General features: G+C 49.2%; 6 protein-coding genes across 6 annotated transcripts; 1 reads left to right on the top strand and 5 right to left on the bottom strand.

Annotated features, from left to right (window-relative positions):
* Positions 1-430: 430 nt before the first annotated feature.
* ARB_05935 (uncharacterized protein) lies at positions 431-4,147 on the bottom strand (the record flags this gene model as incomplete). The annotated part of the gene is made up of 1 exon (XM_003015578.1): positions 431-4,147. One exon carries the CDS (start codon positions 4,145-4,147, stop codon positions 431-433), a length of 3,717 nt encoding a protein of 1,238 aa, XP_003015624.1.
* A 972-nt stretch (positions 4,148-5,119) lies between these two features.
* On the bottom strand, positions 5,120-6,284 carry ARB_05934 (AhpC/TSA family thioredoxin peroxidase, putative; the record flags this gene model as incomplete). The annotated part of the gene is made up of 4 exons (XM_003015577.1): positions 5,120-5,605; positions 5,680-5,772; positions 5,864-5,972; positions 6,070-6,284. The coding sequence occupies 4 exons, from the start codon at positions 6,282-6,284 to the stop codon at positions 5,120-5,122; spliced, it is 903 nt and encodes a 300-aa protein (XP_003015623.1).
* Positions 6,285-7,661: 1,377 nt separating this feature from the next.
* ARB_05933 (histidine acid phosphatase, putative) lies at positions 7,662-9,152 on the bottom strand (the record flags this gene model as incomplete). The annotated part of the gene is made up of 2 exons (XM_003015576.1): positions 7,662-8,976; positions 9,097-9,152. The coding sequence occupies 2 exons, from the start codon at positions 9,150-9,152 to the stop codon at positions 7,662-7,664; spliced, it is 1,371 nt and encodes a 456-aa protein (XP_003015622.1).
* A 2,919-nt stretch (positions 9,153-12,071) lies between these two features.
* Positions 12,072-13,193, bottom strand: ARB_05932 (uncharacterized protein; the record flags this gene model as incomplete). Its single annotated transcript, XM_003015575.1, has 1 exon — positions 12,072-13,193. One exon carries the CDS (start codon positions 13,191-13,193, stop codon positions 12,072-12,074), a length of 1,122 nt encoding a protein of 373 aa, XP_003015621.1.
* A 2,155-nt stretch (positions 13,194-15,348) lies between these two features.
* Positions 15,349-15,693, top strand: ARB_05931 (uncharacterized protein; the record flags this gene model as incomplete). Its single annotated transcript, XM_003015574.1, has 1 exon — positions 15,349-15,693. The coding sequence occupies one exon, from the start codon at positions 15,349-15,351 to the stop codon at positions 15,691-15,693; it is 345 nt and encodes a 114-aa protein (XP_003015620.1).
* Positions 15,694-17,193: 1,500 nt separating this feature from the next.
* Positions 17,194-17,520, bottom strand: ARB_05930 (uncharacterized protein; the record flags this gene model as incomplete). The annotated part of the gene is made up of 1 exon (XM_003015573.1): positions 17,194-17,520. One exon carries the CDS (start codon positions 17,518-17,520, stop codon positions 17,194-17,196), a length of 327 nt encoding a protein of 108 aa, XP_003015619.1.
* Between the last annotated feature and the right edge of the window lie 7,233 nt (positions 17,521-24,753).

Here is a 24,753-nt window from a genome sequence, read left to right as displayed (position 1 = left end):
TAAAAGAGAAAAGCAAATACCAGAGCAAATCACACGTCCAGGGAGTTATAAAAAAAAAAAAAGAAAAAGAAAAACAAGTTAAGAGGGGGAAATACGCGGGTAGATCAAAACCAAATCCGCGAGAAAACTCCAGAACGGCTGCAGGACATAAATAAAAATAGGTAAATAATAAAGATGAAGGGACATGGTCAATATATCAAGTTGTGTCGAAGTCCATACAGAGGAACGTATTACTTTTGTAAGTTCCCTTCATTCCGTCCATCCTGTACTCCTTGACAGGAAAAGGTAAAGGGGAATAGAAAGCCGTTAAAAGGAGGATGGTTCGTAAATAAAACAGAGAGTATATGGCGTGCTCCATGCGTGCGGAGAGTATAAAGTATTCCACGGGTAGTGAAACAAGTCCCTGAGAGAAAGACAGTCGATAAAGATATCAGGATATGCCTAGTCCCATTTTAACGGGTATAACTCCAGTATTCTGGTCCTGGGTATCGGTAGTGCTAGCGCCTCTCTCTCTCATTCGTCTTCCTTCCATAAGTCCTCTAAGACCACGCTTCTGCAAGCCAACAACGCTGCTGATATTAGCCGTCCAAACATCTCGGCTGACCTTCATTCGGCCGCGTTGGTCATGCTGTGCTAGCTCGGCCTCGGGATATCCTAGACCACCGCCACTATTGCTGGTAGATGCAGAGTTGGGTATACTAGTGTTTTCAGCTGATTCGGCGCGGTTCCTACCGTTACTAAAGTTGGTGTTGATACGTAGGTTTGCGGGTCGTTGAGAGCTTGAGGAACGTCCTGCGGTGCCGCTAGAGACAGAGGCAGTGCTGCTGGCGGTGTTAGGTCTGTCTATGGATTCGGCGTCCGATGAATTAAACGAGCTTATGCCGTCTGCCGCTGTGCTTGGGCGACGGTAGTCTGCTACGCTTGACTGAGAGCGGGAGTGCGAGTGGCTGTATGAGCGGGAATGTGCGTCGTGGAGAGAATCCATAGTTCCGTCAAATGCGAGCGCAAGGTTGGTACCGCGGCCTCCACCAGCAGCCATGGCGGCAGCGTTGAAAACAGCAGCAGCGTTGCGGCCATCAAGGACTTGGTGCAGGCGTTCCACAGTGGCTTCCAAAAGGCCATCAACCTGGTACGGTCGAGCGAGTTGAAGGAGGGAGCAGAGGATTTGAGGCGTACAGAGTGCAGAGCCTACGGGGGGAAGAGAAGAGGTGTAGAGATAGTGAACTAGAAGCTGAATGGTGAGGTAAGTGTGAGGTAAATAGAGAGTTCGAGGCCGTACGGCTGGTGGGAGGCTGTGTGCCGATGGGATATCAAGATGAGATGCTCGGGATAGGCAAGAAGAGGCGGATGAAGAAGATCCTGGTGGCCGCCCGCCGGTATCCTTATGACTGTTAACGTTATTTATGGCTCCACCGATGGACGTATTGTTGCTGTTATTCGAAATGGTGTTAACCAATGTTGTGGCAGTAGAATACTGGCTGGCGGTGCTCAGGGATGGAGTGATGGTAATTGTGGAATTTCGACTGTTCAACGCAGCGTTGGGCTGGCGCAGCGTTGCTGCATCGTTGATACTATCCCCGGCTACTGCTGTAGCTTCGCAAAGCAATTGGACAAAGTAAGGTCCCCATCGGCGTGAAAGGACGTGAGAGCTGACGGGGATACGTTCACCGCCAATTGTAAGTAGGTCCATGTCAGCTAGCTCAGTACATGCTTGTGCCATTAGACCCAACTTCTCTGCTGCTGCTGATAAAGGCCGCCCGCCGGAACACTGAATTGAGAATTTTGGCTGCAAGGCCGGACGCAGAGGAGGCGCACTCACGGACATATATCCGGATGTGGGCGCAGCTCTCCTGGGGTTTTCGTAGAGACCAAAGGCTTCCAGCTCGACCATGCATATATGCGAAAAGTTGATGCGGCGATGATTATAATCTTCTACGAGATTTCTCTTGCGGTGTCCCAGAATAACGAAAGTGCTTCTTCTGTTCCAGATAATACCACGGTTCCAGCTACCACTTGAAAATATGGAGCCACCAGCATCAATGCGGCCCCATGTCATGGTCTTTAGGTCAAGCGCCCATAGAGCATATTCCTGTTTAGAAGCAGTGAGATAGGTGCCGCTGACGACGAAATGGCCATTAATAACGCCACCGTTAGGAAAACGTAGTCCCGGTGGAGAAACAGAAGTATCCATGGCCTTTTCAACAAGTTTCCCATCTGGAAGGCGAGCTTGAAGTTCCAATTTCACATCGAGGAAGTTATAATTTGAATAGATCAGCATTGACGAGCCAGGCATCCCTGCTGCGTCGTGGTTGTTACTAACGTTTGCCATATCTTTATCAGTCCTTTCAGCGCCCAGATCATTGACTGACATCCCCGCCAGCGGGACGACGACAGAACGGTATGCACCGCAACTGCGGCCCAGCGGGCTAGTGGCAGTCCATTTCAAGCTCCGAAGGTTGAACACACTTATTTGTTCAATGTAGTGATTTGAGCTATCCTGGCCACCGACGACGACCATCTCAGCGCCTCCATAACCGTCTATCTCTACACCGATGGAACCTTGGTGCGGATTTGAAGTGGAGGTTGACGGGTTATTGTGTATAGCTGTCATGGGAGCATTGGCGGAAACGAATGGCGCAGAAGACGGGAGGATAGTTGCGCAATGGGCATATCGTCCCTGGGGAGTGTTTGCAGTATTGATATGGGTCCATGTCCTGGTTACGACGTCGTAAATGTGCACGTCTGACATGACGACAACTTCAGGCTGAGCTTCCTGCCCTGCTGAATGGGAGGAACTGACGTTGGTAGGCGGGTGTCCGGCGACGGCAGATCGCGGGGACATACCGCCGTAGCAGACGAGCTTAGTGTCGCCCAGCGGGCACATGCTATGAAAGTATCGTGGAGGAGGCACATCACCAGTGGGGTGGATTTTTGTCCAGTGTCTTTTGATCAGGTCTAGCTCGTAGAGGTCAGAGGTAAGCTCTGGTCGAGCTCTAGATAGTAGCCGGCCGCCAAAGACATAGAGTTTGTCGCCTAGGATCGTAGTTGTGGCGCCGACGAGGGCGTGCGGCTCTCGACCAGTGGTGCGGTGGACATTGCACACCAGACCCGAGAGATTTGTTGGGCCTGCAGTCGCACTCGTCCCATTTTGCGTCTGTTGCTGTTGCTGTGGTTGAGACAGTGATTGCGACTGAGAATGTGAGTGCATGGGCAAACTACTACCGGTGATGGTGGTTTGGTTCCCGGCAGAGTCAGCTCCCCTGGAGGAGGAAGGGCGCCTGATGGAAGCCATGGAGGAACAGTTGGACGGTTCGCTTTCACTCAGTCGGGAGAGAATGGACGTTGGCGGATACGCGAGGTTCGGCAGTGCAGGCAATAGTGGCGAGGCGAGTAAATGTTCCTGCGAGCGTCCATAAGGTGAAGCAGGAGTAGGTGGCGGAGTTTGCTCAGTCGTGGGAGAGAGCGGAGGCGAGAGAGGTAGCGGTGTACTGGTTGCCGAAGCAGAAGCAGGTGTAGAAGCAGACAAGGGAGCAGAAACAGGAACTGTCTGCTGTCGCGAAAGTGAGGATCCTCGGGGTCGTGGAAAGGGGAGGGGAGGCGTGGGCAGTGGGAGGCTGGCGTATCTGTCGTCTAGTAGTATCGAATGTAGAACCTCAGGCGAAGAGTCTGCGCGAAACCAAGACTGCGACGCAGGGACAGTGGAGGAGCGAAGTCTAGCCTCTCCGTTTGTGCTCCTGGCAAGTCCTGGAGTTCCGCCGGCAGCGGGAGTCGTAGGGCTGACAGTCTCGTCGACGGAGAGGATGAACTCGTTTCTGGACTTGCTCTTGCTTCTGCTCCTGCTTCTAACGAGATCCGAACCTGATCGAAGGTACCTCTTCACAGAAGCGAAACGGCTCGAGCGCGAATTTGAGTGCGAGTGCGAGTGCGAATGTGAGTGCGAGTAGGGTGATACATTTGCGGATGCAGGTGCAGGTGCGCCAGGCGTTGTACTCGTATTTGCATTGAACAAGGACAGCCTTGGGCCTGCTCCTGATCCTGATCCTGAAGCAGAGCCGGAGCGAGAGCCCAACGGCGAGGAGGACTGCTCGGAACCTGCCATGATGTCAGTGAACATGTCCAACCGGACGCCATGGTTCAAGAGAGACATGGCCGTATCTCTTATATATATAGCTATCCCCTCCGGCCCCTTATGTATGCTCCATATATACTCCGTACAGCCCCCCTTGTATAGATGGGCAGACAAGAGGAATATAGGGAGGGAGGGGAAAGGCCAGAGAGAGCCATTATAAGAGTGTTGGAGCGTTATATTCTAGCATAACACTTTTTTTTCTTTTCGTACAGGTAACAATCACCAACGTACGTACCTCTCAAGCAACCTGGACAATATTACCCTGACCCGGCCAGCGGTCTCGCCGATACCATACCAGTCGAATTCCCACAGCGTCAGGTGTGCCTGGCAGACATATCCATGTAGGTTAGTTTGCGGCGCGCTGAGAGAAGATGGAGAACAGAGAGGGAGGCGGGAGAAAAAGGAAGAAGACAAAGGATGCAGGCCTGGACGAACCAAGTGGGCGAGCCGAGCGGTCGACCAGGAACCCCAGGGCTATCTGAAACGCCGGGTGGGCCAGGAGTCGCTGGCAAGCTGCTGCTCTCGACGATGATCCGAATAACGCCCGTTAGGCGACGACGTTGGCGATTTATGCGCTGCGAATGACGCTGGTTGCTGGAGTTGTTCGTTGTTCGTCGTTGCGGTCGACGTTGAATTTGAAGTTGCGGACGTTGAAATTGACGTTGAAGGTGGGATGCTTGGCGCCTCGAGTTACCGCATTGGGACATATTAGGGGCGGCGCCGCGTGAGCCCCTGAGCAGCCGACAAGCGAGCGCCGACGGCGAGACAGACGAGATAGACGAGATAGACGCGGAAATAGAGAAGACGAGTAGAGAGAAAAAGAGAGTAGTAGTTGTTGTTGTTGTAGCGAAGAGGAGTTTATTATTACTATTTACAGCCAATTACATACGCGAGTCTTCCTTGAGGGTGACGTATCGGAGGTATCTGCAGCAGTTAGCATATCTATCTTAGTTCTAGAGAGGCAGCCACGCGCGCGGGAGGAGAGAACACTCACGACTTGACTTCTCTGACCTGGCCAAACTTCTTGGAAGCGTCGTCGGTGCTGACGAATGGAGGGACGATGACGTCGTCGCCCTTCTGCCAGTTGATGGCGGTGTTGACGGTGTTCCTGTCAGTCGTCTGCAGGGCGTCGACGCAGCGCAGGACCTCGGCAGTGTTGCGGCCGGTCGTGGCTGGGTAGCTCATGATCAGACGGATCTTCTTCTTTGGGTCAATGATGAAGACAGAGCGGATGGTCATGGCCATTCCTGCATAGATTGAACAACTAGTTAGCATCATGTTGCACTCCTGCAGTAGGGGTATATCAAAGGACTGACCCTTCTCGTCGACGTTGGTGGTGTCCTGGTAGTCGATCATGTCATAGAGGTAGGAGACCTTGCGGTCCGCATCTGCAATGATGGGGAATTGGAGGCTGCAGCTGTTGACCTCGTCGATGTCCTTGATCCATTCATGGTGCGATCCGATGCCGTTGGCAGACTGGTTGCGTCCGTTAGATCGTATTATGCATGGAAAAACGAGCAATTCAAGGAAGGACATTGGTTACTACGCACCAGGCCAATGAGCTTGACACCACGCTTGGTGAACTCGGGCTCTAGTTTGGCAAAGGCACCCAGCTCAGTGGTGCAAGTAGGAGTGAAGTCATCCTGTCCAGTCCCAGCGGTCAGCAATTAACTAACTAGTCAACCAGCTCTTTCTAAGCCACCACCTAGCACAGGGTCGCGAGCACCAACGCACAGGGTGAGAGAAGAGGATGACATAGTTGTCACCGATGAACTCGTGGAAGTTGATCTCGCCCTTGGTGGTGATGGCCGTGAAGTCGGGGGCGGTAGATCCCAGACGGAGGCTGCAGGACGGCTGGCTGTTAGTACAATCGATAAGATGCGGGGTGGCGGGAGGGCGGGCTTACGGAGCGCTGCGTTCAGCCATTGTGTGCTAGATACGGAGACTGGAGTAGAAGATGGCGCTGACGATGAAGCCGAAGACGATGATAATGAGTAGTAGCAGCAGCAGAAGAAGAAGACGAAGAAAGAAGAAGACGAAGACGATGGGGAGCAGGAGACGCAGCAGACGAAGCCGGCGAGATCCATATAAAAAGCCCGGGTGGCCCCTCGATGAGGTAAGCAGGGACGGCGTCCCCCCTCCTCGCTCGCTTCATCACGCCATCTTGGGCGCAAATACGAAAGCAGCGCAGACGCTGATTGATGATGTTGATGATAAATGCAGAAGGGCAGAGAAGCTGGCAGAGACGGCCGGATGGCGAGGGCGGGTGGGATCAGGCTGTTGACGGGATGGCAGACATCAGGTGTAGGTCGATTGGTTGGTGCTGAGTGATGCTGCTCCTGGTGGTCGAGAGACAGGGCATCAACTACTCCGTACAGCTTGATTCTACATGTATACGCAAGTCCAACGACACTCTACACCTGCATCACACTCGTAAACATGCCCTCTCATGCATAAACAAGGTGTCTTTGCCTGCACCATCGCCTTTCATCTCGAGAAATGCCAGATTAGCTCAGCCATCTCGAAAAAATCTCGGAAATATGTTTGGGCTGTCATTCCACTTCCCCTAGCTAGCCCCTTGCTCCCAAATTCTCTGCTTGAACTGCTCTGTATTATGATACGCTGTATGAGCCAGTCACTCTCGACCTTCTTTGCTTGCTCCAGGGAATGGTCATTTTATACTAGTATTAGTCGAAGTCAACTCCAGCAATCTCGACTCGAAAATCCCTGCAAGCCACATCCGTCATCCCGTCCTGTCTTTGAGGCAAGAGACACGGTAACATATATGAATAAGGACCCCCAGGCTCTGTTGATCATTGACGATCCTCAGCCTGCCTTATATACACAATTACTACTAAGCAGTGAAGTATGAGTTCCAGGATGCTATGTATACACACACCTATATAGCAGGGACTTGATATCAGTCCCTATACATTATATTAGGTATATCAGACAGCCCACTTCTCCTAGATCCTAGGATTTCCTAGGTCAGGTAGATCAATATTCTTTATTAGACTTGCTTTCAGGTGTATGTACCAACTTCTATGACATGGTGATCTTATGGCTATCAAGTGGGAAGTGTTGGAGCTGCAAAGTATAACTGAATGGAGTAACTAGCCCGGAGGGTATAGAATAGTAACTATCAAGCAGTGCAACTCACCATTATTATCATTATTAGACGGGTTGTCTACCCTCCTGTTAGAAATGATGGTTTCTCCGTGATGGACCTGTAATGGGACCCTACTCAGGATCCAGGACTACCCCTGAATCATTTTAGCAGCTGCTGCTGGAGAGTTTCCTCCAGGGAGTTAGTGGGGCCGCCGTTCAGTCTTATTCTAATGTTTAAATCCTTCTAAGGGTAAGGAAAATATAGTAAGGCTTCTTTCGAGCCTGGATGTATTCACACACAAAGTATACTTCTGTATGGCTTAATGTAACTCTAGTCTAGGACTCTCTGTCTGTGTATCGTCTCAATGGGTAACATGATTCATGGATTTCATAAGAATAGAAATATAAAAAGCAAGCTTTCCTTTCACTTTGGGGGAGAGACTTCGCATTGGTCCCAGTTGCCGTTAGACCTTGCATAGGTCAATCCGTTGATAAAATCATCCAGCTTGCATCGTCCAAGGAAGTCGGTGTGACAATCCTGAAGGGGGAAGACCCGATCGTTGAGCAGGACACGGACATACTCTTGCTTAGCAGATGGAGAGTGGTCACACACCATCTTCTCAAAGTAAGCTCTAGCACCGAAGGGGACGGTCCAGGAGGCAGAGTAGCCGGAAGCATCGGCAGGGTCGGTGATTTTGGTTGGGGAAAGAGGCTTGGTGGCGTTGAAAAGTCCCATGGCGGTGAAGATAACTGTCATACTGTTGTCGTGGCTAAAATCAGCGTAGAGTGGCAGACCGAGTGGGAAGGTCTTGGGGTTGTCGTCTAATTCATGATCAACGGTTGTGTTGTCTTTGACAGGCGAACTGGTTAGCCTGGCGATGAGTTCGTTGACATAGCCTATTCCGGGAGCAGGGCCAAAGGAGTTTCCAGGCCCGTGTCCGTAGAACTTGCCCAGGGTCTCGAGGTAGTCATAGTGACGGAACTCTTCGTGTGAAAAGAGATGGCAGAATGGAGAGAGCTTGCTTGCATCCGGAGTGCGGGCTACAGTGTCAAAGGGGCACATGGCCATAAGACTCTTGATGTCTCCAATCTTGATGTTGGCTCCTGGTAGCTTCTTGTTGACTCTGTCCACGATAGGCTGGGTAAATGTGCTGCGGAACTGATCGGTAATCTTATCCGCTGTCTCATCATTGTCAAATGCATCACAGCCTTGGGGAGCAATTGGGTTCTTCCGGCGATCCTCTTCGCTAATGATGAGATCAAGCTTGGTGGCCCCGCCTTTCTCACTTCCTTTGGCCTTATTGAAGCCCTCCACAAACTTGTGGGCTGAAGCAACCACACGCTCAGAGCCTGCGGATCGGACAAAGACCTTGGAGTCCTTGGTCAAACCATGGTACCGTTGGAAGAAATTGATGCCAGAGTCATACAGCTGGCTCTCGCCAAAGGGGGTCAGGTCATCAGCTCCAAGGTTATATTTGTAGTCTTTTAGGAAAGCAAACTCGTCTTTGAACTCGGTGGCATCTTCCTGGATACGCTTAATCAGAGAAGAGTAGGTGGCGCTCTTGTCTGCTGTAGGGAATCGGGCGCCATGGCGCTGGAGAGATTGTGCGAAGGTGATCTTGCAGCCCGGAGGAACAGCCGAGGAGATTGCAGAGCGTCCTTCCAGCGAGAAGTAAGGGGAGTACTGGCCCCAGAACTGAGAGTACTGCGGGAAACAGCCATATCCGCGGCTGGGGGTGCTACAGAACGAGGCCGCATCAATATTAATTTCAGCCGGTGTAGCAACGGCACTGCTACCGAGTCAGCATATAACCAGCTAATCAACACTTGGGGAGCCGTAGTGGAATATTAAAACCTACACCTGGACGCCCGAAATTGCCAGCGCAGCAAACAAGACAGAAGCCATGGACGACATCTTGCGACTGGATCTTAATAGTCAGCTCGGTTATTCACTGACCCTCCACAGCATGGAATGCGATGAGACGATCCCGGGCCTGGCCTATTTATGTCTGCGCTGGGTATGCCAAAAGGCCAGGGTCAAGCATCAAGAAGCCGCCGAACAGTGTCTCGTCCCCTCCTCTGTCTGCCTTCCATCACGACGAGGAAGCAGAGGAGAAGAAGAGACAAGCATCTCTTGGGCCGGACAGGATCGTCGTCGTTGTTTCTTTTGCTGTGTCTCTGTCATCGTACTCGCTTGACCCGCCGTGGAGGAGCCCACGCGCGCAGGATCACAGTCTGATTGGCCAGTCGACTACGTCCGCCAATCGGAGGGCGAACTGCTAGGAGAGCAGCGGGGCCAGAATCACGGGGAGAGACCCTTGCAGTGGCAGCCAGAGAAGATGCAGAGGATGCCGCGGATGCAGAGATGTAGATAATCACGGAGCAGTACGGAGTAAGGCAGACTGCTGGCCGGGTTTGTTGTTGTCGTTGTCAGGGATGGAAGTGGACGAAAAGCAACGTCTGTACGACGCCGAAAAGGGGAAGAAAAGAAAAAGGCAGCGCTGGGGCAGACGCCAAATTACATAATACGCGTTTATGGCGGTTAAAAGACGCTCGGACCGAAAACTTATCCGAGCAAGCGCAGCTTAGATAAGTGACCCGCAACTTTATTTTCACGTGATATGATATTATGTAATCCATGAACCCCTTTTTCTGTTCTTGCTAGGGAGAGAGTGAGATAAAAAGGGGGTAGATAGAGAACGCAGTGAACTCCCCAAAATATTCTCAAATACGGAGTAGCAAGAAGCACCACTTCGTAGACGTCAAGAAAAACCTAGTAACGATGAATATGTGACATGACTAAGAAGAGCGAACTAGATGGAAGCCTGATTTATGCAGCTGCAGCCATCCCAGGTCCATGGAACTTGATGCAAATAGCTTGGGAGTCTCGAGCTCTCTCTTCCCCATCCCGTCGCCGCATCCTCGTCTTGGCCCTGCAGCTTGCAGCTTCGGAAGACCGGTTCTGACGCAGTGACGCGGCCTGCTGTGTGATGTGATAGCTAAGGCGTCCGACCATTCCCCTTTTCTGTCCTAGCTGTATTCTTACCCACTTTAAGCACGTCAGATGTGGTTTACTGGACCCAGCCCTTTGGAGCAACCAAGTCATGTCAATAGCCGATAGCAACAAAGAGAAGGTAACATTAGACAAAGAAGCTCTCCTTTCTATTTTCCCCCTCTTCGGCTACGAAGGTAGATTAGTTTGCGCTGAACTGCAAAGATAGTTAACTGACACAACTCCTTTCAGTAAATCCAAAGGTGAAAAGCCTTTTACCCCTTTTCCAATCCCCCCCCAGTTCGGCCAGGGCCACCCAGAGTAACCAAACCCATGGTTCAAGAATGGTCCCCATTAGAACGAGAGACAAATGAAATTAATAATGAAGAGCTAGCAAATGAAAAGGAGAAGGTTTAGCTGTGGTAACAACATTAAATAGCCCAATTTCGTAAGGAAATAATACCAATAATTATAATAAAAAAAAAAATAACAACAAAACATGCGTCATCCAACAGCAAGAGATACACATACAACAGACGACTCCCGACGGTTTTAGATGGCTATTGGTTACATATGAAACAGTATATAGAAGCGAGAAACGAAATAATAAAAAAGAACACCACCGCCCCTTCCTTCCCCCCTGGACCAAGGCCATTCCGCCCCCCTCCCCCACGCTAGTTATCAGCTATGAAACGAAAAATGACACTATCAAAATAGGAAACAAACATGCCGAATCTGCCGCGTGTTTTCTTCCCTTTCCCTGTCCCTCTCATATATCACTTCTTGCTCTTTCTCGCTTGTTTCTTTTGCTGTTCGTTTCACCGTCTTCATGCCCCGCGTGAACATAAAACATCAATCGTGCGTGATTGATGGCTGCTGATATCGACCTTTCCTCGTTTCACTCGCGGACGTGGGTTGGTTATCATCACCGAACACGCCGGAGAGATAGAACCAGGAATAAAAACAGACTGGGCGACAGAAAAGGAAAATCTAGAAGTAACTCGCCCCGAATATATAGGTGGACAGATGATTTTAGAGATGAAAGGACTGCAAAGGAAGGGAAAACCGGAGTACAGAAAAAAGAAATAAAAATGAAGCATTGTGCCACCCTGGGTATCAATACAAAGAGGGTTGAAATATGGAAGAGGTAACAAGAAAGAAGATATCAACTCAATCTAGTGAGGTGAAGAAATAGGAATGAGAGTCAGAGCAGAAAATTTTGCAGGTTGGCTGCACTCCATCCCGATCAAAAGAGGCATCAATGTCATTTTGATAGGGCAGAGGGGTCATCACCATACCTTGCAATTCAATAGGGTAACCAGAGAGATATAAAGGCAGAAAAGGAAAAACGAAAGGCATGAAAAAACAGAAAATAGTATACGACGAAACCCTTATTAGGGTAGGGCCTCCGGAAAGTATAGGAACAATAGAAAAAGATGCAAAGCTAGGCCAATGGACAAAAGCGAGTATATAGAGTAAGAAAAATAGAAACAGTTTGACGCCTTCCAGCAGAGGTTGCCCTCTTCCTACCATAGTAATATTGTAAGTATGCTGTTCCCGGGGCAATTTGTAGCCACAGTTCCTGCCCAGGCATGTTTATTAAAGACGACAGAAGTTGAAAAAGAAATGGACAGAATTTGGGAATTGATAGGAGCTATGAAATGGGGGATGATTTTTGGGAAAGGAGGATTAGGTGCTCTCAGGGAATAATTAGTTGATATTGAGATTAGATCAAAAGTATATGAGATCCGCATATACAGGTAAGTGGTATCGGCTAGAGATCCAGCTCCAAGTCGATAAAGTGAAACATTGGCCCTAGTCTTGTGACCCTCTTATTCACCATCACTGTTCATGTTGGTGTTGTTGCTGAGGGTGTGGAAACGGTGGACCTTGCTGTTGTTGTTGGCTCTCATGTGGACTGGTTTGAGCTGCCGGTGATGTGGTTGAAGTTATGTCTCCGGGTTGGGAAGTGGTATTCACAGAAGGCGCACGCCAGGTCGATGGGTATGACAGTGGATAGGATGGAGCAGGCGGTGTTTGAGTAGAAGGGGATATTGTTGAAGTAGGGACGAATGGACTAGGAGTCTGAGATCCCGGGTATGGTAGATGGATTGGCCCGGCCCCGGTTCTCTGCCTAACATTGCGCCCCCCTGTGCCTCTCCCTCTGTCGTCTGGGTCAACCGAAGTGCGCTCCCCTTCATCTGAGGCAAGAGAAGTGGCCCGAGATTTAAAAGTCCGAGGCGACGGTGGCCGTTGGGGTATTTGGGCACCAGGGGTCCTTGAATACATATCCCGGAAAAAATTTCGCTCTCTAAGATAGAAATCTCTTTCTTCAGTAAGACTCCTGATTTCCTCCTCTTGTCTTCTAATGGTCTGCATTTGTTCTTCCTCCACGGCCTTCTTCCTTTGTCTAAACCTTTTGGAAGCACTGCTATTCTTTTCACGTTTTATCTTGGCTTTGATTGATCCGGAATCTGTGTCGAGAACGAGGGGTATGGACCAAGGAGGCACGTTTGCGGGATCCCCCGTACGGTCCCCAAAAAGTGACTGAGCTATGGCACTCCTGGATGACCCAGACATAGCTGGATTTGATATGGGAGCAGGATGCTGATGCTGTTGCTGAATGTGAGCCGGCGGAACTGGAGCAGGTGATGCCTGGCTGAATGAACTATATGATGATTGAGGAGTGCGTGGGCTTGTCTCTTGAGACTGGGGGTTATTCGGCGGTCGCTGATCATAGAAAATATTTGCAGCGTGAGTTGTACGGCGAGGCTGAGTTAATCTACTGGGAACCGTGGAGGAAGCAGAGTCAACATTCAACCTGGGGGCGCCCTCTGCAAATCTCGGAGGCGGGGGGGACTGTAAAAATGGCGATTGCATTGCATTGATGGTACCTGGAACAGGAGGATATCGCCCGCTTCCTAAGCTTGCAGCGCGAACAGCGGGTGACTTTGGGGTTAACATCCTCCGTTCGACCCTTGGAGACATATTAAAGGTTTCATAATGATAGTGTCGTGTAGGCTGTGCTGGGGGTTGGACGGGAGAAGGCGTCCCATGAATAAGCGCGGAAGGGGATGTAGCTGTGGAAGTCGGAGATCCTAGAGGCTCCCGGCTACCTTGACGTGAGATTGGCTCTGTCGGAGAGTGAGTCGATGGGTTAAGGATGGCCTGCATCCCTAAAGATCGAGACCGTTGCTGAGGTGCTACATTCTGGCTGGAAGATGTCGGTCTTCTATTATGCGCAAGCTCTGGAAGTATCTCATCGCCCCTCATCGACCCCGACCGATTAGGAGGGTGCCCTTGAGCGTCATGCTGCACTTGTGGATCTACTGTCTCAACCTCATCTTGTGTAGGAGCTGAACGGCTGGTGGATGTCAGAAGCTGGCTGACAGGCTGGGAAGTCTCGTCGGAAGGAGAATTTGAAGCATAGGGCCGCTGCGACATAAGATTTTGTTCTCCTCCGAAGGGAAGTTGACCTTGGAAGTGGCATGGACGGTCCTTCCCTCTCTCCAAAGGACTACGGCCCTCGTGTAGCTGAAATTGAGAGAGGGAGGAGGGAGGACTAGGTAGGAAGTCGCCTGGACAATGGTCACGGTTTTCAGGATGGGGAGACAGCCTTGAAGATGTCGACCCTGAGTAGCCAAGGTGAGAAAGGCTTTGGGAAGTGAGGAGAGCCACGGTGAATAGAGGGTAAGGAGGTCCCCTAGACCTAGATATAGCTAAGTTTCACGGAGGGAGATTCAGCGGTTTCTTTAAGTAGTCGGCCTTCTTCGTTGTCGTAGTCAAGCACTTGATGCAGACGGCATAGACAGCTATCGAGCTCGGTGTCGTCACACGTCGAGAGGAGGAACAGGTGGAAATTGGTGGGATAGTCGACAAAGGAATAGCCTGTTGGCAAACGTCGACTGTATAGTGGGTGATTGGGTATTGGCCTCTTTTTCAGGAGTACGGAGCAGAGAATATTCAACAACTGCAGGTCATGGAAAAGAAAAAAGGGCGAAGCATTCAAATGAAAAAGAGAATGAGGCAAGCACCAGAACTGAGGATACGAGAGGGCAGCCCTTCCATAAGGAACTTGGGACGATTGGCCATTTGCTTTTTCCTCATTATGATGAATAAGAAAATGGTCCTCCCAGATGGAAATGAAAAAGCTCCGCTATGATCTAGCGAGTTAAAGGCAGCTTTCATGGGACCGGGCGTACCGGAACTATCCCATTCATGGAGGGATGGGTACCCAAGATTCGTGCATAGAATAACAAATTAATCGTTATCGTCAACCAAAGAAAAAAATTAAAAATAAAACGGCGTGCAAATGAAAAATAAGGGAATGCAAACAAAAACTAAAATAAAAGAAACCTACCAAACAAGTCACAGGCACTGTCGCTCCGCCAGCTTGGTAAAGGGATGAGAATGGTGGCCCGCCAGTGGAGCGCAAGGCAAGCCTCTGCGCGGCGACTATTGGTCCGTTCAACCCTTGACGTGCTGGAGACTCGTTGTGCTTGAGTCAAATCCAAAACTGGGGGGGGGGGCACTATTTTGTGTTGTACAAGTGGTGCTTTTTATTTTGGCATGCTGGGCAGCAACCAGGCTGGTGCTGCGTTGCTTGGTTGGTCGTATCTTCAAGGTTACTAGCTGTTTTCTTTCAGGTGCTGGTCGTCCGAGTGGGCCTTGCGAGCCCCAGTGGAGAGAGTTCCCGAGGCGAAAGGCTAACGGCTGAGGATTCAGTCTTGCTTTGTAACTGGAACCCAGAGAGCGGCCAGAAGCCAGCAGATCAAGGAGATAAAAAGGCTGGACACGCGGGCAAGAGCGATGCCATCCCGCACAGCGCAAACCAACCTGGGGGGCCCTCCCGCGGAGGTTGACTGCGCAGTAACCATAAACTCGAAGGATTTCGTGTCGAATATTTGCCGGGGGAGGAAAGGATACGGGGAATCTCAGTTACCATTGGTGGCTGTTGCTGTTGCCATGGCCCGTTGGGAGCCTTCTCTGTTGCCCTTGTTTAAAGCCAGTCTAAAATACCTAAGAACGAACCTGTACCATCAGCACCAGAGCTGCAAAGTGGAAACAGTTGGGCTGCCAATGACTGCTGGTACTAGTGAGAGTTAGTTTTCCCTGGCTCATGTTACGAGATTTTCGATACTTGGTGGAAGAAGGGAAGTATCAGATTCTGTGCTTTGTTCTGCGAATCAACGTGGTGAAAGTCCCTGCTGGGCAAGTAAGGAGATATAAGGGCATGGAAGTCCTGGTATGGAACTCATCTTCTCTCCACCTCGTTCAAAGAAGGCAGAAACTGTCGAGATTGGCTGGGCTGAATATGCTGATCGTGACGGGCTGCCATGAGATTTCGATGCTGGCAACATCCCTGCTGAACGTGGAGAATAGCTCAGCAAGAAAGGAGCTTGGAAGCTCGGGTAAATGGCTCGAAACAGATGAAATTACCACATCAAAACCTCTGGATGGGTAAGAAAAGCAAACCATTCACTCAGATGAGCCCCAGCCTGTCTTACTGTTTCCTGGCATTCCGGAACTGCGCTTGGCTTTAGGACGACTAAATGTGCCTTTCCAAAAGAGAGAAAATACACGTACCTCGAAGCTGGTACCCCTGCCCTAGCTCCGTACAGAGTAAGTACGTAACCTGAAAATTACCAGCCATACTGCACATTTTCGTTACAAAGCGGAAAGATCTGGACATGACTTCTCTCCATACTCAGGCGTAATTTATGGAGAGTATTATTTGTCTGAGCGACCGAGTTCCACGTAATCAAGTCGGATGGAGTGAAACATGAAAACGTAGAATACATTTAACAACATTCTAGAAATACCGTCAGCAACGCTCCCATGAGGAAACAATGCATAGTCTTCAGGTTGCTATGCGCAGATTATGGTGTATCATAGGCCCACACTTTCCTCAAGATGCACACAGATAAAATGTCCATAAAGGTAAGGGATATAAAGTGTGTTAGAGGAGGAGTGGCACTCCTCCCTTATTAGCCTTGTTCATATTCCTTCATTGTTTGCGGGGAGGGTTACATACTTCTCGAGATGATCTTGCTTGGGGGATCTTCGTTTACTAGAGATATCTCTCCTAGCCCTCAATAATGCAAGATTCGCGCTATCCATTATGGTCAATATAACCATGCTCACCAGCCTTATTTTTAGGGCCGAAGGTTTTGTTTTGTCGATTAAAAAAAAGAAAGAAAAAGAAAAGGTCCGATCAGGATGTTGTGTGGAGGAATTGATTCCAGAAAGGAGCCAATGTTCTGTCCATCTTTCAGGGCTCCAGGGGCTTTCAAATGGAATTTTCTCTTGGAGGGAGCGGGCTGATGCTCCATGCTGTTCGGCACGCGCTCCCGCTGGAGAGAATGCCAATGGGGGCCCCATCAAGCTAATGCCATCGAGCAACGACCAGGCCTATCTGCCCCTTGATGCTGGGTGCGCAGTGAGAAGCGGGTGACACTAACTGGTGTAGAACATCCTGACGTGGTTCGGCTGTTGGCAATATGCCTCCGCTCCTGTGATCGCCAACAGATCCTCCACCTTCAGCTCTTGAATTCATACCACTGAGGATCTTTGTCTGGCAACCCTGGCGGGATCTGGAACCCACACATTAGTTTCAATTCATGAGCGAAATCATTGAGATCATGCAAGATCGAGATCGGGTTGGATATCATTTTACCCCCGGCTCGTGGTAAGTGAACTGATAGGTGATTTCGAGCAAGGGAGGATCGTTGATCAAGTCTTGCCTGTTACGGAGTTCTTCTCTCTCATTCAACTCGGCAGCCACACGCCTTCTTTGTTGATGTGCTCTGGGAAGTATCATTTCACCGTCCGTAACCCTTCACGAATCACATGGGGCAGAGTATGGGTTCGGGCCCGGCTTAGGCTCCGTTCCTCTATTATTAGTTTTGCATCTGGATATTTGTGTGAGTATGCAGAGTAACCTCCGGAAACGACTGAGCTGATGCTAGCTTGAAGCCAGGGCATTTCTCGTGTTTTGACCTTGTCTTTTTCCTTTTTCCTCCCTCTGATTGTTTCTTTCTTTTTCCTGTATTTTCCTTTTTTTTTTTTTCCTCTGCATTGCTAACGAGTTATCCCTGGCATTATCGTGGGGTTCCCCAGCTATCTCGAACAACTGCTCATCTCGGCTTTGTACTTGCCCATGGCAGTTTTGTATCTCCTCGTCCGCGGCGGTGTCGTCGTTGATGTTGGATGTGAAGTTTTCGATGACGTTGAAGTAGACGTTCTTCTGCACGGACCACTTTACTCCCGTTTTGGAGAAAGAGACCTCCATCGATGAAAAACAATCGGAAAACAGCAAAATACACCAAAAAAAATTACACGGGAAAATAAGGACTCAGAACTTGGAAGAAGAAAATATTGCATGAAGGTCAATTTGATAGTTCCTGCCCCCTCCCCCCTCGCCTCCCGTATATGTACTCCAGATCGTGCAAAAAAGCAACGCAGAATGCAAGTCAGGATGCCCTTTTCCTCAATGTCATGCAGCTGCCCTGCAACTCCGGCCAAGCGATAAACGAGAGAGAGGTTGGGATCAAGGCCTCGAAAAAAAAGGCAGTAGGGACATGGGATGCAACAACGTTAAAGCCAAACAGCCGTCTTGTCTCTCCCACGTTCTGCCATCATGCACAGCCATCCGGTGGTGTGAGTGTACTCTGTACGTGAAGACCGAGTCTGATATAATAATATGACTAGGATCAGACGGGCGAAAGTACAAAAAGAAATGATTGAAAAGTCAGTCAGTGAAAATAGAAGCTTGTTGTTTTGGTCTTCTTTCTTTTTCTTTTTTCCTTTTTGTGCTTTCGACTTCGAAGAGTTATTTTATCACCATTTTAACTATTATTATTACTTTCTCTTTAGTACGGAGTACCTTCGCCTGGTTTGCGGAGTCATCACAGCGCATGGTTGAAAAGGAGCACCACAGGAAGACCAACAAGTTCTGCACGTCGATCAGAACATTCCATTCTTAGCTGGGCTGATAAGTAGCTAGCGGTACGTTCAGCTTGTTCTTCCGCCTGCATGGCTGCTACCTGAACAACACGATATCAACACCCTTGCCAGTCGCTCACGTCTTTTCCGTCTCACTCAACGATGGTATACCCGAACTGCCTATAGAATGGTATCCGACTTGTTCGTGGCGCTGCGGAACCCAAATCCTGAGACTTGGCAATAGGTGATCAGCTTGAGGACCAATTCGCAGGAAAAAATGGGTAGCGATCCTATCAAATGGCAATTCGAACGCCTGCATAATCCTTTCAATTTTCAAATAACGGTGGAGGCCTCTTGCATGAACAGCGGTGATTGGATGCGGTAAGAGACTCCCGGCATGTCAAGGCAAACGATAGACCTAATTCCGCGATCATGTGCCTCCTTTCGTTCGACACCGCAACCCTGGAACAGGGACTCAACGGCGCCGTACTAGTGTCTGCCCTCTGGCTTGATCCACTGCCCGTCGTGAAAAAGTAGGGGGTAAGCAGGAGCTTGGCTCGTACTCTGTATGGCTTCACTATGGAGTAGCGACGGAGCATCCTTCATAGAGAGAATTGAGAATAAGTTGTTATTATGGATTCTTCTGGCGATCATCCGAAGGAGCAGGAAGCCAAAAAATCCTGTCTCTGAAATCTCCACTGACCCCATTCCACCAGCCCAGCTTGCCGAAAGTCTGCCAGAATACGACTCCAGAGCTCAACGGACCGCTCTTTGTCTCTCCCGCTCCAGCATCCGCCTTCCGGGTAATTACGAGAATTAGCGTGGGGAGACCTTCCAAGGGAAAGGTATATCAAGCAATTTCTATACCAATAACTATATCATTAGGTAACATCAAATAATGAACGATGCATGATATAACCAAGGGTACAGATTATCTTCAGTGGGATATGCTCCCCATCATCCAACCATAAGCTTTGAAGGTTGAAAGTCCAAACAAACTAGAAAAAGAAAATCTTCTTGGGCTGTCACTCTCAAATCCTTATCCCTTTCCAGCTCACCCATCAGAAATCAAATGTTGTTTTGTTCCCCCATATCCTTAGCAGAAGCCAACCAGCGGTTGATCAGTGCGATACGAGTTCACCAAGCCATTTCAGGAATCTGTATCCTCACCTCACCGCCTACAAGGGGGCTGGCTGGCTCATTCTTGAGGGAGGTGGGTGGGCAAAACAGGCAGGGACAGGGAATAATAATACATACTAAGCTTCCCATACATTATCGCCAGCAGCAAGGAAAATCTCCGGCTTACATTTTCTCTTCACAAGAGAAGGATATCGGCAAATGCCCGTGAACAAACCGATAACCACAAAGGGCGGACTACTCCGTGCAGGGGACAGTGTCAAAAAAAATGCCACCCGAGCTCAGGTCAGAGTGTACACACCCCTTCCACGTTCCGCAGTTTGGCATGGTATCGAAAGGTAGGGGTCTTGCACATACATGATGCAAGACGCACATAATGCATATGCATGATGCAAAATATCCGTGTGTCTAGGATAGAGATCTCAACACAAGCATCGAGTTCATACAGGCCGTCATGCATCACGGATTTGAAGGGGAGTACTCTATATGGAGCACCTCCATTTCTCATTTTGATACTCCGTGCAGATTTCATAACTTGGGTGAAAGAAAATATAAACTTCACCCTCACCACTCGAACCTCAGTTTCACAAACCTTCCCCGTTTCTTTTTTATTTTTCACTTTGCTTCCTTTTTTTATTTTTCCCTTGGACCCCGACCCATGGCAAAAATATGTCACCAAAAACGATACGGAGTACGGAATAAATTACGCGGGCTCCAGGAACGTCCCCGAGCAACTATCGATTTTCCTGTGTCGATTAGGGCCCATAGCATGGCCGGAACAAACAATCATCATCAGCTGGTTAAGATCTACAGGGCCGCCGCCTCACGCAACGAAGCAGTCAGGACACACTCCACCCCCATAGTGACGCTGCATGCCCGACACACAAGACTGCTGCTCGGTTTACTCCGTACGCACCCTCCATTGCCTTGCAAACCGGTAAGTTTTCCTGATGGAAAAGCGATCCTTCATCTCGGGAACCAATGAAGCTGATTACCTGATTTTGACGTCCATGCAATAATACGCACCTGGCGTTGCCACTCTCACCGTTAATTCACTCTGGTTGTATATACTCCTTACACGTGATGTTTAAAGGGGAAGAACTTCGGCTAAATTGAGCCAATTCAGAAGGGAATTTGGGACCTTGCAATATCGGGAGTTGCGTGAATAAAAATTCAGGTATGGAATTGCGTCGTCCTGAAAATTAATAAAAAAGAAAAGCTTGCGGATTGTGCTTGTTTCCTTCCCCCTCGCTATGCAACGACCCTTGTCAATCACAATTTCAAGTCCTTCAAGAGCTGACAGAAACCTTCCCTGTCAAGTTACTTCCGCGGAGGGGCTCGTGGGATAAATAGAACATATGGGGTTGTTCTTGTTCTCCGTCTCAGCACGTATGGGTCACTGAAGGCGGAAACCAGTCCTGATGGATGCTTTCTCGCAGTAGTATAGGCTCAACAACAGGGGGCCTTCTCTGGATCCAGTAATCTCCCGAAGAGATATTCCATTTGAACGAACACATGGAGCTCTGGTTAACAAGCTGACGCGCCACGGTGGCTGATAAAAATGACTTTCGTTGTTTCCTCAGCACCTTATGCCACACCAGATCATTGGTAGGATATCCCTGTTCTCAATCACCTGCGGATTCTCAACAGGCCAACCTCGACAGCTAAAACAGTGTTCCCAGTCTATGTACGGAGTACGGAGTCCGGGTTTCTTACTCATGCTACCTTTCCCTGCGCACGAAGTACGAAGCACAGTCATCTAAACCAACCTTTGTATCGGGCGGGAAACCAAAGCAATTCTCCAGCTAGTTACGTTCTCCAAGCCGTCAGCTCGATACAATCGGCGCCCATCGTCTAGAATTCTTTTTTTTTTTTTTTTTTCCTTTTTTCCTTTTTCTTTCCTTTTTTTTTTTGTTTTGTTTTTACCTTACCCATCATTCCACCCCATCAGTTAGCCCAAGTCGTCCGGAGGACTGTGATAGAGCCTGTATCGAAAGAGATTGGTATATCATGGGAGGGCAGAGCTGCCAATCGCTACCTGTTCCAGGAACCCTGCTAGAGGTTTTCCGTGGAGGGAACCTTTGGTAATATTTCAGGACCTTGATGTCTGCTTGCCATATTTCATACCACCAAGCTCGGAAAGTCTCCCCTGATTCCTGGCACGGGAGCTTGCTTGGCTCTCATGCCATCTCCTTTTACTTGTTACCGAAGAGCTTTCGTCTCCTCCCTTACCGAGGCGATATCTCTGCCATTTTTGAGCTCTGACTCCATACTCCGTATGTCATCCTCGGGGACATGAAAAACAAAACCTTGAACTCAAGACATTTTCTCGTCCCGCCCCAAAACACGCTTTCGAGTCAGCAGATGATTGGAAGATCTCGAAATTGATAGCTCTGATAATTGTGAAATCCCGAAATGACCAGCCTCGTTTGATCAAGGCTTATACGAAGATGATCACAGTCCAGATCATGCGACTTTAACGGAGGAGCTGGAAGCGTACAGGTCTCCATTCCCACTCCGTCCAATGTCTGTTCACACCACTCCCGTCTCCACGCCGCACAGCCGAAGTTTGGGAGACGGGAAGGAACGTTGTTTCGTTCCCTGGTCCCTGGCGCCGGGCCACCTTATTTAATTTAGCCTAACTCAATATCTCCAGCTCGCCCCCTAACTAGGTACACAGCCCTCTCTTTTCCCTCCCCTTTTTAACTCCTCGGTCAGAGTGAGCAAGTAACCATTGGCTAGAGCCTTGTTTGTTTGCTTGACCTTCCTTACAGAAAGAGCAGCATGGCCATGATGGGAACTATTTGTCCTCCTAACCCACCTCCTCGAACGCCATCGGGACGGTAGCTTTTCCTTTTTGGTAGACATCCCCGGCTGGCGTTGCCCCCTTATGCCTCCTCCCTGAAGGCTCAACTTACACTATCACTAATCGCCATCTTCGCTGTTGTCATGAAATAGACGGCCTTATGCTTGTGTTCCCGTAGACCGTTGCTTGTGATACTTAATATTGCATCTCACTCTCCTACTCTCTTTGCCCAGCTGCAGGCCCCAGCTGCAGATATACCCCCCTTCCATGGAGTATTATTGCTTCAAGCATGCCAGGTCCTGGTGACCCATCCCTCTTGTTAAATCATGTTGGTTGTTTGTGCCAGAACTGCTCGTAGTGGAACAATCATTACGGAAACGAGCAAACGCTACTTGTCTTCCTTCTCTACGGAGTACAACGACGACTCTTAAGAATCCCTTCGCTTTCCTTGCCACAGATCTTTCTTTAGCCAGTGCAACAATCAAGCGAACCGGTTAATATGCTCGCCTGACACAGACAATCCTTTGCGCTTATTCCGACTCGTGGACAAGATATTATGTCTGAACTTGTGCGACGCATGTCGTATCCATACATTCACCCCTCTGCTTTTGTCAATTTCTTTTTTTTTTCCTCCCATCTGGAACGCTGTGACTCGGTTTTCCCCGTCTATAATAAGGCACATAATGTTGGCTCTCGTGGTCGAACCCAGGGTATTCCTTGTTGATGCCACGCGGACAGAACATGGCGCCGCAAGTCAGTTGGGGGCGGAAGATACGCCTCTTCCTGCCATGCTGGCGTTTGTTGGAGGGGCTGGCGTGGTTCGCCCTTCTCCCGAAGAAGATAATGCAGGTTGCTGTATCTTCTTTCGTGGGTCTGTCTTTCGCTGAGAGATTTTCTGTGCTCAGCCTAACTGGCCGCACCAGATGGACGAGTTGAGCCAATTGAATAGTTTGCCAATGCAGCTTGAACGGCTCGAGACGCAATCCAACCATTTAAAAAGAGCTTCTGCCTGCAAGGTGCAAGTGATGACCAACAGTTTATGCATAAGATGCCGTGCAGCTCCAGGGTCGAGATGCATTAGCTGCACTTAGTGAAGCTGATCCTTGCAGCTAGTAAATTTCTCCTCAGAACACCCACCGGATGAGAGTGGGAAAAAAAAAAAAATAAATAAAATAAAAAATAATGTAATGATTTTTCCATTACAGATGCATCCTTTTTTTTTTTTTTTTTTTTTTTTTTTTTTTTTTTTTTTTTTTTTTTTTTTTTTTTTTTTTTTTCATTCCCACACGTGTGTATGAATGGAGATTTCCATGTTGAAATATACTGCCAGAGACGGAGTATGCCGTACTCCGTACATCCTCCAGGATGAAAAAAAAAGTGTCCAACAACCAACGATCAACGGCTGTGCAACGCAGGACGGATATAGTGGTGGCGACAGCTGTCCACCACGAATAGGTTTCGTTCCCTAACCCCTTGCGTCCTGCGGTGCTTTTTTTTACCTTTGGCCTCAATAACCAACCGGCTGTTGGCCCTTGGAGTCTATCAAAAACCATGATCCCCTCCTCCCGTGCTGCAGAGGGGGTGTGTCAAGCCAACGCACACGAGAACAAGCAATGGGACCGTTACACGATGCAAGAGCTTGCTGCAGGTGTCTCAAGCGACCCAGAAACTTGCCTGTATGGTTTCTATATTTACTCGCTTCGAGAGTCTGGTGACGAGCGATAAAAGTCGAGCGTTTCTTGGAAGTTGACTTGCGCGCAAGCGCCACAAAATGGCCTGTCTGGTCCGCTTGGCTTCTCAGTATCGGCCTCTTTGAAGCTCCATTCATCCATAGATCCGCCTGTGAGGGAGACGCCAACTCTTGGTAGCTATGGAGATGAGTTGTCATTCGGCAAGTCACCAGTTTAGGCCTGGAAAGGGGACCCAGAAAGGTGTTCTTGGTGGCAAGCACTACAATGCCAGTCAGTACAGATCGGAATTCTAAAAAGAAACTGCACTGCTTGAGATCTTGGTGCCGCGAGCACAGTGTACAGTAGCCATTAGTTATTGAGCAGCGTAGCAGCAATGATGCTAAATGTTCATAGGCACTTACCATAGCCATGACAACCGTGTTAAGGATATACGGGTAAACGGGCTTAACGGAGAACAAGTAATATGTAACTCTTCCCATTTTTGTGTTATCTCTCGCTGCTTGGATGTCTCTCCTTAAGCAGTTCGGAGTACGCCACCGAAGACGATGACCATCACCAGGATTGAAGCTTTCCCAGCACCACGAAGCGGAGCACAAGTGATGATATCGATAGCCGAGCCGGCAATGCAGAACCCCCCGTTTACAATCTCCTCAGATTCAAAAGCCATTTGCTTTTCTTTTTCCTCTGACCTTGCATCTCGTGCGTCTGATGACCATTCTTGTTCTATTTTTGTGGTGTCTTCTGGCCATAATTCTGGTTCTATTCATTCCACCAAGATTCTGGAAGGTATCTTATTCGAGGGCATATTTCGCATCCTTCGTTTTTCCTCGGTTATCTAGACGATCAGCTGTGATGGCCGTGTGGAAGCAGTGGTACGCAGGAAAAAGAACCCATTTTTAATCTGTTAAACTAGTGCCATGGGCAGACACACTTCTGCTTGGGTTGT

The sequence above is a fragment of the Trichophyton benhamiae genome (assembly GCF_000151125.1).
Source record: "Trichophyton benhamiae CBS 112371 chromosome Unknown Abenha-G-c-322p01.r1, whole genome shotgun sequence".
NCBI lineage: Eukaryota > Fungi > Ascomycota > Eurotiomycetes > Onygenales > Arthrodermataceae > Trichophyton > Trichophyton benhamiae.
The sequence above is the reverse complement of the archived record's forward strand: the minus strand, read 5'-3'. Positions and strand labels throughout refer to the sequence as shown.